This window comes from Fragaria vesca, linkage group LG6 (assembly GCF_000184155.1).
Source record: "Fragaria vesca subsp. vesca linkage group LG6, FraVesHawaii_1.0, whole genome shotgun sequence".
Lineage (NCBI taxonomy): Eukaryota > Viridiplantae > Streptophyta > Magnoliopsida > Rosales > Rosaceae > Fragaria > Fragaria vesca.
The window spans coordinates 32,124,617-32,137,327 of NC_020496.1; the positions used below are offsets into that span (position 1 = coordinate 32,124,617).

At 39.4% G+C, this 12,711-nt stretch overlaps 1 protein-coding gene across 1 annotated transcript; it reads left to right on the forward strand.

Annotated features, from left to right (window-relative positions):
* Window positions 1-2,708: 2,708 nt before the first annotated feature.
* On the forward strand, window positions 2,709-9,282 carry LOC101296590 (ABC transporter B family member 19-like). The gene is made up of 10 exons (XM_004304265.1): window positions 2,709-2,957; window positions 3,055-3,109; window positions 3,215-3,390; window positions 3,934-4,134; window positions 4,277-4,536; window positions 4,629-4,945; window positions 5,041-5,264; window positions 5,368-6,187; window positions 6,293-6,534; window positions 7,901-9,282. The coding sequence occupies exons 1-10, from the start codon at window positions 2,709-2,711 to the stop codon at window positions 9,107-9,109; spliced, it is 3,753 nt and encodes a 1,250-aa protein (XP_004304313.1). The 3' UTR covers window positions 9,110-9,282.
* Window positions 9,283-12,711: the final 3,429 nt, after the last annotated feature.

Below are 12,711 nucleotides of genomic sequence, written 5' to 3' on the forward strand. Positions count from 1 at the left end.
CCTTCTCAATCCGTAGACTATTTGGTAAGCCGAAGTTCTTAAAGTTGAAGGTATTTTTGCTATTTTGAAATATAATAATGTTTTATGAATTTATTTATATATTTATATATTTATTTGCTATTAAAAAATTAAAAAAATATAGACAATAAAAAACTGCCCAGGCGCCGCCTAGGCGCCCAATTAATCCTCTGGACGTTAGGCAATAGTTGTCCGCCCAATTACCGTCTATCATTTTTTAGAACATTGATGACCAAGAAACTAACCTCACAAAATAGTCTTTGATCCGGTGACACATAACCATTAGCATCTCACCGCCCAGTCACCACCAGTCTTCAATTAACCTCGAGTGAACACCTTATCAGACGACACCTCGAGAGCAATAGACTTTGAATACCCGAAGGATATGAGCTAATCTTGTCAGGCAAAAAACCTTTGAACAACGTTGAAGGCCAGAGACCTTTTTAGACATCCGGGAGCCACCAGACGAGATCAAGATTGTGGCTTGGAGGCGTTTGGGATAGCATAGTAACGATTCTTTTGAGTTGGAGCAAAAAAAGATATGAATTTCTTGATATTAAAGAAGCTTAGGTATAAAGTCTGCTAGATACTCTAACACAAATTACATCAAATTAGTATGATTAATTACATTTTGTATATGGATAATTTAGACACATATTCAACCTTCACATAGAGTCTTGATCTTGAAAAGTATGATTGGAAATCTTAGATGTGACCCATGAGGAACTTTGTTATAGATGCTTATTTATAGACATATCAAATGTAAGTTGCATTTTCAGTTGTGACAGATTGATATTACAACTAGAAGCAATTCACACCTTCACATCGATTTGCCACCCCCACCTAGTCCTAACATGGCAACATGCCAATTGACCTTGTTGAGAGCAGACAAAACATATTGATAGGTTTTTAACTCCAAAATCATGATCTAGAAAGCTAAAATTAATAATGCAATGTAAACAAAAATAAAGAACATTGGAGGTTTTTTTTTTTTTTTAATAGCATTCAGAACTAGTTGCAAATTGCGAGTTGCTTAGTTATTCATTCACACTTTACAACATGTCCTACAAAATAGTGCCTTGAAAGATAAGACTAGTGCACGATAACTTTCATTCTTAGTGTTATCTCAACTTGTTTGAGATAGAATGAGAAAATAATACGTATACTTTATGTCAAAAAAATGCGTTACAAATAAAAATTGTATCCGGCTTTGATGTTAGAGGTTAAAAAACGAGGATGAAATACACTACTCGTGTTTAATAATACTTACAACATAAGAAAAGAATCTTCTAAAAGTTAAAACTATAAGGCCAAAATAATTCAACCCACTATTGTTTTGATACATTTTTTATGAAAATTTGTTAGAACGAAAGAAATATAAAAAATTATAGCTCGAGTATTTAGTTTGAATTAATTCATTTTACAAATTTAAAAGCGAATTTATCGTGTATCTTCTGTCGTATATTTTTTTTCTTAATAATTATTACGTCAGACTTTTTAACAAGTGTGAGAAAGCAAATGGTGAGCGGCAAATTTGTTACCGCCCATATGCCACGCTGTTAATAACTTCATGAGAAAAGAAAATTCCTTTCAAGGATAAAAGGACTGTTTAAACAAGAAGGAATTGGTTGGCACCTCTAGAAGAACTGCATAAAAAACCAAAGGACTGCAACGCAACACATGCAATGTCAGTCAAAAGGTTGCTTCTACCAATATGAATGCAAACATGGGCGCGGCACATATTATATGCAAGATTTCAAAATCTTAGAGGAAATTACTTAAGGTAAATATCACTCATAGGATTTACGAATTCATTAGTAACCAATCCCCCATGTAATGGTAAATTTCTCCATCATTAGTCCTTACTCATAGATGGTTAGTATAGCATCTTCTTCAATTTCTCCATCATTTTTGGTATGATTTTTTTTTGAGATTTCATTCTGATCTTTTGGTATTTTCTTCATTTTCTTTGCCATTTCTAATCTAATTTTATCATCAATAACAGTTTCTGCTGATAATAGCTTCTGGTTCATCTTTTCTTTTGTATCTGAGGCCAAGGAAAAGACCATGTTCATATTCATTGATTGGAACTTTCTTTTCTTCTTCTCTACATTTCTTTTCGAGATTTTCAGATTTTCTGATACCAGAAAAAGGGAAACAAATAACGAGAATCGAGGCAAAGCCCAAGTAGAGAGCAGTGTAGGTCTGTAGGACACAGTGTAAAACTGTTACCCAGATTCTTCAAAAACTTTCACCAACTTGTAAATTCCACACAGCTCACCGCAGTTAAATAAAGCTCTGCGCTTCACTTCCACTCTATATATATATACACAAAACACACACCCCTTCAAATCACACACCTCATTGTTTTCCACCTCCTTTGACCACTGGTCCAACCCCCTCACTCTCTCTCACTCTCTCACTGCTCTCCATTCTCTTTTCCGGCAACCGAAGCCTGTCAGTCTCGGGCTGATCACCCCAACATTGACATCTCTTCCTTAGGCAAAAAAGATGGCTTCTTTTAGTTCTTTATACACACAATGATAGATCTCTCTCTTCTTCATTGCCAAAGAAACAGAGCCTCTCTGACTCAACAGTTCATGGGAAAGAACTAAACACCACCCTCCTCTCACTCAACTCCTGAATCCAATCTACCCCTCACCCTTTTCTCCTTTCTTGAACCAACTGCAATGGCTGAGAGCACAGAGCCAACCAAGACACTGCCGGAGGCAGAGAAGAAGAAAGAGCAGAGCCTACCGTTCTACCAGCTCTTCTCTTTTGCTGACAAGTATGATTGCCTTCTCATGGTCTCCGGCAGCATAGGAGCCATCATTCACGGCTCTTCCATGCCCGTGTTCTTCTTATTGTTCGGTGAAATGGTTAATGGGTTCGGAAAAAACCAGATGGACTTGCACAAAATGACGGCCGAAGTTGCCAAGGTTCTCCCATCTCTTCTCAATCCACCCGGATAATATTAACTCCTCTCAGATCTAAAGATCTATCATTCTAAACTTCTTTTACTTTTATTTTCCGCAGTATGCTCTGTATTTCGTCTACCTCGGCCTCATCGTGTGCGTGTCATCCTACGCCGGTAAGTAAGGCTTTGTTTTGAAGGCATCAACATCAATATCCTATTATTATCATCGAATCATCAATTTTACGAGGTGTTTGAAAAGATTTCTGGTTTGTTTATCAGAGATTGCATGCTGGATGTACACCGGAGAAAGACAAGTGAGCACTCTGAGGAAGAAGTATCTGGAAGCGGTGCTGAAACAAGACGTGGGGTTTTTCGACACAGATGCAAGAACAGGTGACATAGTCTTCAGCGTCTCGACGGACACCCTTCTGGTCCAAGATGCCATTAGTGAGAAGGTAAAGTTTTGGTTCTTTTATTTTCTTTCAGCATTCATTACATCACTCTGCTTTCCTTTTCCTTCTGGGTCTTACTGTCTTTTTCTCCAAAATTTACCATATATTTGATTATTTTCTGGTTTCCTCTATCTCTGTTTTGACAGCTTTCACGTTTTTATTGTCACAAAATCTAGTGATGGGTGGCTCTGGGGTGGTGTTAAATTCGCAAATGCTTAATCTGGGTAGAGTGTACTGGGTTTCACAATAATGGGGTGGTTGGGGATTTGCATTATAATGTGGGGGTCTCTGGGTCCCTGTACCAAATCCTCAGAGTTCTTCTGAGTTCTGATTGCGCACGTTAGCAAAGCTTGACTTGACGTGCGCTGGCCGGTCTCTAAGATTCTCCCAAATCCAGTTTTGTGATTTTTTTTGTTTTTGTTTTGTTTTTAAACTACGATCAGGGAAATTTATCTAGTCGGTGGATCTTTGAAGCTTTAAATGATGATTCTATGATGTTTTTTGGTGTACTGATTATGGGTTTTGGTAAATTTGATTTGATTTTAGGTGGGGAACTTCATACACTATCTTTCAACGTTTCTGGCGGGACTGGTGGTTGGGTTTGTGTCAGCATGGAGGCTGGCTCTGCTGAGTGTGGCAGTCATCCCGGGGATTGCTTTTGCCGGCGGGTTGTATGCCTATACGCTTACAGGGCTCACATCCAAGAGCCGAGAATCGTATGCAAATGCTGGCATTATGGCTGAGCAAGTGAGTTGGTTTTTCCCAACAACACCTTCATATGATCAAAAGTTGGATTCTTTGTTTCGGTTTTGAATGTGATGATATGAAAATGTGTGGATAGGCAAAAGAGGAATGTGTAGCTTATATGTTTGTTAATATGTATGATCAGGCCATCGCACAAGTTCGAACAGTTAAATCATATGTGGGTGAAAGCAAGGCCTTGAATTCCTATTCAGATGCCATACAGAACACCTTGCAGCTTGGTTACAAGGCTGGAATGGCCAAAGGTCTGGGGTTAGGGTGTACCTATGGCATAGCTTGTATGTCGTGGGCTCTTGTTTTCTGGTATGCTGGTGTGTTTATTCGAAATGGGCAGACTGATGGAGGGAAAGCATTCACAGCCATTTTTTCGGCTATTGTTGGTGGCATGTGAGATTTTAACCCGAAAACCTTCATGTTCTTTTGTTTTTATTATCGGATGAATAGGTATGTGATAATAATATCAAATGTGAATGCTACAGGAGCTTGGGTCAGTCATTTTCCAATCTCGGGGCCTTTAGCAAAGGGAAATCAGCTGGATACAAGTTGATGGAGATCATCAAGCAAAAGCCCACCATAATTCAGGACCAATTGGATGGAAAGTGCTTGTCCGAGGTTAATGGAAACATAGAACTCAAGGAGGTGACATTCAGCTATCCGTCGAGGCCAGATGTTATCATTTTCCGTAATTTCTCAATCTTCTTCCCAGCTGGAAAGACTATTGCCGTAGTTGGCGGCAGTGGTTCTGGGAAAAGCACTGTTGTCTCTCTGATTGAAAGGTTTTATGATCCTAACCATGGTAAGTTGGAGACTTTTCTGATATGGAGATACTGACATTTTACTGGCATTGTAAGGGTTGTATCAAATTGTTAATATTTTTCGTCGGCTTAGCAGGGCAGGTTTTGCTGGATGGTGTGGACATAAGAACACTGCAACTGAAATGGTTACGTGATCAGATGGGCCTGGTAAACCAGGAGCCTGCACTTTTTGCTACCACCATTCTTGAGAACATACTCTATGGAAAGGCTGATGCAACAATGGATGAAGTAGAAGCAGCAGCCTCTGCAGCTAATGCTCATAGTTTCATCACGTTGCTTCCTAATGGGTATAACACTCAGGTTAGTCTGAAAATTCTCTCTAAAAAATAGCATTGGACAAGTGAAATTTGCATTGTGTTCGTCCACCAATATCACTTTTAACTGAATGCCGATGAAAAATCAGGTAGGAGAGCGAGGAGTCCAACTCTCAGGAGGCCAAAAACAGAGAATCGCAATTGCTAGAGCTATGTTGAAAGACCCAAAGATCCTACTCCTAGATGAAGCAACCAGTGCCCTTGATGCAAGCTCTGAAAGCATTGTTCAAGAAGCTCTAGACCGTCTCATGGTAGGGAGGACAACTGTAGTTGTGGCACATCGCCTTTCCACCATAAGAAATGTTGACAGCATTGCAGTTATACAACAAGGGCAAGTTGTAGAGACAGGAACTCATGAAGAACTGATTGCCAAAGCAGGTGCATATTCTTCGTTAATTCGGTTCCAAGAAATGGTTGGAAACAGAGACTTCAGGAATCCATCTACTCGTTGTTCACGATCATCACGGCTAAGCCACTCATTGTCGACCAAGTCTTTGAGCCTCCGGTCTGGCAGCTTAAGGAACCTGAGCTACAGTTACAGTACTGGTGCTGATGGGAGGATAGAGATGATTTCAAATGCTGAGACAGACAGGAAAACTCGAGCTCCAAGGGGATACTTCTTTCGGCTTCTCAAGCTAAATGCACCTGAATGGCCCTATTCAATCATGGGTGCCATAGGATCAGTACTATCCGGGTTTATCGGTCCAACCTTTGCCATTGTTATGAGCAACATGATTGAGGTGTTCTACTACAGAAATCCTGCTTCCATGGAGAGAAAGACAAAGGAGTATGTCTTCGTTTACATAGGAGCTGGGCTATATGCTGTCGTTGCATACTTGATACAACATTACTTCTTCAGCATCATGGGAGAGAACCTCACTACTAGAGTAAGGAGGATGATGCTTGCAGGTATAAAGATTTAGTCTTTCTTCAATTTATACTTTAAGTTTACTGCTTTCATCGTGTTTTCTTTACTTTGCTCTTTGATTCTAACTGTTACTTTTTCTACTTCAGCGATTTTAAGGAACGAAGTTGGATGGTATGATGAAGAGGAGAACAACTCAAGTCTTCTAGCTTCCAAACTGGCCACAGATGCTGCTGATGTGAAATCCGCAATTGCTGAGAGGATTTCTGTAATTCTGCAGAACATGACTTCACTGCTCACTTCATTCATAGTTGCTTTCATTGTGGAATGGAGGGTTTCCCTGCTTATCCTAGCAACTTTCCCGCTTTTAGTTCTTGCCAACTTTGCTCAGGTAAGCTTTCGGTTACAGCCTTCACTAACCAAACCATTTTGCCTTGAAAACAACCAACCTTTTTCTCTTGAATGGCCTTAGTTTAATGTCTGTTGCATTATGGAATCTCCAACTCCATCCCCAATCCCAGGATTAAACGACAAAACAAAACTGCTACGTGTCAGCACACCATGTCACTGCACGTGCTTCCTTCGAGCCTTGTGCACACTGGCTCTGGGAAATCATGCAACAATAATCAAGTGTATATATAATACTGAACACTCCTAACAAGATAATAGAATATTAAGATTCCAGTTAGAATGCCCCATACCACCATGCTGCTGCTGCAACACTGCTAATTTAGCAAGGGAAGGTTCATATCCTTCTCTCTAATCTGTCACTGATAAACTACATTATCATTCTTGTTGCTTATTTCTAGAGCCCTACCCATTTCTTTCTTTGGTTTTGATTAGTCGCAGTCAAGTTTGACCTAGTCTGGTTTTTGTTTCTTCTTATTGGCCTCTGTATAATAGATATAATCCACATGACTCTGCTCATATATATATATATATCAGTTCTGTCCATGTGTCATAGACCCAAGTTGAACCTGTAAATAGTTGTTTAATTTCTTCAATGCATTTGAGCTTTTTGATGGCCCCTTTTTTTTTTCTTTTTTTCTTTCTTTTTTTTTCTGTTTTCCTTGCAATTCTCTGCATCACAGCCATGTGAGAGTTGCCAGTGAACTCTAGGCCAGTCCGTGATACACATTCTGATAGAGCTCTTTCTATTATTGACCAATAAGGATGGTGTTGGCTTACTAGCGCTTTGTGCACCCTCCTTCTCTGCTTATTATCTTGTCGTTTTTGGGAAGAGGCTCCAGTTTTGGTTCCGTTGGGAGACTGTTGGATTGGTTTTCACACTGTACAAGTAGAACCAAAGCCTCTGTGAGACTGTTTGTCTTGAATGATGGTGTTCTAAATTTTGCGCATGCTTCATTACAGTGAAATAGACCTAACCGAGTAAGGACGGTACCTTCTTCTACATATTTATGTCCTTGTCCCTGTCCTGTAAGAAATCATGAAGACCCCATGCCCTTTACTCCTGGGCCTACTCAATGAGCTCTGTCCTGTTGCTTTTGGTGGGTCTACATTATGTGACAAAATTCACCCCCTGGTCACCTGATTGTGAAGTAAATAACTCTCAACTAATTCAAAAGACAATAAGAATTTTAAATAATGAAAGTGCCTCTTTACTCGGTATGTTTATGTAGCTAACAAAAAACTACTGCATGATTGAAGTGTAGTTACTCAGCACCCAGAAAACCTACTTGACATTTGTTTGATACAAGTTTCTGACCGGCAATTCTGCTATTTTGTGCATTACACAGCAACTTTCGCTTAAAGGCTTTGCTGGAGACACTGCCAAGGCTCATGCAAAGACGAGCATGATTGCAGGGGAAGGAGTGAGCAACATTCGAACAGTTGCAGCCTTCAATGCACAAGATAAGATCCTATCTCTCTTCTGCCATGAGCTACGCATCCCACAACTAGGAAGCCTTCGTCGGAGCCAAACTGCTGGTCTCCTATTTGGCCTCTCACAGCTTGCCTTATATGCCTCTGAAGCTCTCATTCTGTGGTATGGCGCCCACCTTGTGAGCAAAGGTGTCTCGACCTTCTCCAAAGTCATTAAGGTTTTCGTGGTCCTGGTTGTAACAGCCAATTCAGTAGCAGAAACAGTTAGTCTTGCCCCTGAGATTATTAGGGGTGGTGAAGCTGTTGGCTCTGTGTTTTCAATTCTTGATCGCCAAACCAGGATTGACCCTGATGACCCTGAGGCCGAGGTGGTTGAAACCATTCGTGGGGAGATTGAACTTAGGCATGTTGATTTTGCATACCCTTCACGACCGGATATTATGATCTTTAAAGATTTTAATCTCAGAATCCGTACTGGCCAAAGCCAAGCACTTGTTGGAGCTAGTGGTTCAGGAAAGAGTACTGTGATTGCGTTGATCGAGAGGTTCTATGATCCAATAGTTGGGAAGGTAATGATTGATGGCAAAGACATTCGACGTTTGAACTTGAAGTCTCTTAGGCTGAAAATTGGTTTGGTGCAACAAGAACCTGCTCTCTTTGCAGCAAGCATTTTTGATAACATTGCCTATGGAAAAGAAGGTGCAACCGAAGCAGAAGTGATCGAAGCTGCACGTACAGCCAATGTGCATGGATTCGTTAGTGGACTGCCTGATGGGTACAAAACTCCAGTTGGGGAGAGAGGGGTTCAGCTCTCAGGAGGACAGAAACAAAGAATTGCCATAGCAAGAGCTGTGCTCAAGGACCCAACAATTCTTCTGCTAGATGAGGCCACAAGTGCATTGGATGCAGAATCAGAATGTGTGCTACAAGAAGCACTGGAGAGGCTCATGAGAGGCCGAACCACAGTGTTGGTTGCCCACCGTTTATCAACAATTAGAGGGGTGGACAGCATCGGTGTGGTGCAAGATGGCCGCATTGTGGAACATGGAAGCCACTCAGAACTTGTGAGCCGCCCAGATGGGGCGTATTCGAGACTGTTGCAGCTGCAAAATCATCGTATATGAGAAGATATTCAGTTTTGGTCAATCAAATGCAGCATGCATGGCCTTGTTGGGTGGTGTTGATTATGTATGTCCCATTAACTTTATGTATCCTCTTATTTTTCATCTAGTTGTAGATATGGCTCGTGTTCATCAGTACAATTTCTCTAATCTCAATGAAGTAGCAGTATTATATTATCAGTACCTTTCTCCTTTCATAAGCATGTTACTAATGTTGGTGGTTGGGGGTTTGGGCTCATGGGTGTGATTATTCCCTCTTAGCTTCTTCCTTTGTAGAGTGAAGATTTATGAATATATATAACTTAAAAGGAAAAGCAACAAAGGGCCGCAACCTTAGAACTTTCCTGGATTTTGCCTTTACCATTGCATGTGTTTCATAGTGTGATCTTCTTGGGTTGTAGATAAGGGAGTGACCTTTTTTCTCAAGGCAGTTTGGGACAGTTAAACCCCAGCAAAGGGCAAGCTCATCTCTTTTGATAAAGAAAAGACACATCCATTTGTTGCAGATGGTTTGAATTATTATAAAGCGATAGATAATTTCTTTTAGAACTTGGAAAAGAAGCTTAAGAATGTGTTGTGCTAAAGGCAATAATGAACCACCCCATTCATTCATCTTTCCTTCCCTTCCTGAAGAACTGAGGGCCCAACTTCTTTACAGTTCATTGAGTGCGCCTGTATAATCTTTCATCATTTGGGTTCCCTTGGTCGAATGGTCCACTGTGGTGATTTAGTGGGTTTTCAGAAAATTTGATGCCAACATGTAAAAGTTTGAGCATCTTGTTTCCTATGTTATAGAGTGTTTTCGAGTATTAGAACTTAGGAACCAAGAGCAGTTAGATAAGTTCATCATGTGGATCACACCGTAAATAGTGACTAATATACAATAATCTGAAGCACTGTAATACCATAATACTTTCCATCTTGTTCTGTTTTCAGATTTAACTGCATATTCATAGTGATAAGTGATAACCATGGAGGAAAAAAGTACTGTCAGAAATGTACCTGGATTATCTGTCACTGGAGAAAGATAAGGCTCTATATGGAGATGCTGCATTGGTGCCTGTTACTTTTGACAGATCAATTCATTGAGTTGGCAGTGAGACAGTGGGCTAAAAAAGAAGGGGAAAGAGAGGTATGGCAGATTGAAAATAAGGAATGGGGATGATGATGAACCCACAGCAGTCCACAGTCTCAATTATATATTTTTCCTGCAACTTCTTCTGTATATCTTAGGGTGATATTTCTGCTGGCTCTGTATCTGGATGTGGCTATATCTAAGAGTACTATTGCTCTCTTGGTTATTACACTGTAGGATTTACAGAATGGAATAAAACACTATTTGCAGATAGCTGCTGCTACTATGCATCTATATAATACTGATACTTGATGAACTATGATTCTGATTTTTATTTTTATTTTGCATGATAATATCTAAAGATTCTTAAAAGTTCTCATCAGTATAAGTTGGATTTAAAAAAGTTGAGACTAAAAATAGACAGTGATAGTGAAAATGAAAGTGACAATGTCACCATGTCAGGAAAGAAATTTGGTAGCTAGTGCAGGTCTTTTCCTGTAAGATTCTTAAAGGGCCCTATCTTATTCCTTTCCCTCCTTTATATGAATCTGCTTCTCTCTTGTTTCAGTGTTTGTGTTGACTGCTATGTGACTATGTCTATATGAATGGGAAGCTCTGACTCTGAGACTAACACTTCACAGGCTCCAGCCCATTCTTTCAGGCCGTACCAGTTTTGGTTGTTTATGCCACTAAGATTTACATCATCATCATCTTCATAATAATCCATACCACTCACTTCTAAAATTTTCAATCACAAGATTCAGAGATGAATAATGCAATGCATGCATGTTCTCATAATGTTTGTGGGGCACTTGGATCTTGACCACCCCAAATTATTTTGAATGATTTTTCAGGATCAATGGGGACCCAAATTTGAGAAGTGAGGGAGAGATCGCTTCGTTGCTTTCCTTCTCACCTCAGAAAGAATTACAGCTGCTGTAGTTGAACTATATAGGTAAAAGTAAAACTACTACTTGTCACAAATTCAGACTAGTATTAACTGGTATATATGTCTCTTGCATGTTTTTGTTTACTTGTTCTGGTTTTTAGGAGCTGACCAGGCATGGCATTCGACCTTAAATTAGACGAAAATTCTTACTTCAGATCTGTTAGTTTGTTCACTTGAAATGCATTGGTCGAAAATCCTATAATATAGAAGATCTAAATTAGTGCTAGAAGAGATTGCTTGCTGTTGATTTTGTCAGCCAACAGTTGGTTGTTGCCTTATTAGGGAATGGAGCAGCCTCCAACAGAAGTGCCTGAAATCTATATAGCAGAGGCACACAACAGTGTTAGGAGCACAGTTGGAGGCTGGTCCATTCCCAATTAATCATTCAGCTAGATCATATCTTTGCCTCTTCATATAAAAATTACACAATACACATTATGTACTTTAAAAAAAAACAACACACACACACACACACATTATGTAAAGGAAATTTAACCGAGATTCTGAGAAGGGTGAGTTGTAAGAAGATCAATCATTGAGATGCCTGGTAAAGAAGTTAAAATCAATATCATGCATATGGGCATCCATAGCTTTAGAATCAGCAGAAGATAACTGTCATGAAAACCAGTCATATATATAAGCAGCTAGAGCTGTCTGTGAATCAGTGAAAATATGGCCAAGGCCAACCAAATATGCTACTGTTGATCAGTAATATCAGAGGCCAGCCTAGCTAGCTGCAAATTAATCCAAAATATATAACAATCTAGAACTCATGATCAAATCACATAATTCATCCAAAAGTCCTATTTCCTCCTCCATTTGATTCTTAAATTTCATTCTGCATAACAAGAGGACCAAAGAACGGTTTGATTTGTCTTAAACAGTTAAACAATCTTCAAAGATTCAAAAGAAAGAAAATTAGTGAAAGGGTATTTTTTTTTTCTCCTGTTCTTCTATCTTTGGGCCTTTGTAGTATTTGGGTCATTTGCCAAAAAAAGAAAAAAAAGAATTGCTAATGATTAAATCAACATGGCCCAAAGATAGTGGACTAATATCAAGTCCAACCTGCACGCTCCTTATCTCTTTCATTCTCCTCCTATCTACTATCTTTTTCAACTCGTCTTCGGACTCTATTTGTTCTTCTGAAGAAGCAAGGGCTTTTACTTGGTTTCCAGTTAAAGAGAAAATTAGCTCAGACACTTTAACCAATATGGTCGGCCTGATTTGTACGTTCATCTTTAAGCAAATTAACCAAATAACTAAGAGCATCTCTAACAGCCTTCTTATTTTCTTGATTTTCTTCATTTTAGAGAAGATTTTAGGTGTTTTGCTCTAACAAATTCCCCAAAACTTTCTCCAAAATGGGGAATGTGAGAAGAGAGAAACTCAAATTCCCCATATTTACAGCAAACTATATAATTTTATAAAAGAATTTGGAGAATGATCATAAAATCTTCAAAATCATGAGGAATCTGTTGGAGTTGGAGAAAAAAATTGCTTGAAGCATTGACTTTTGCTTCCCCATTATAGATAAATTTTAAAGAAGCTGTTGAAGATGCTCTAACACTCGGAAAAAAAAAA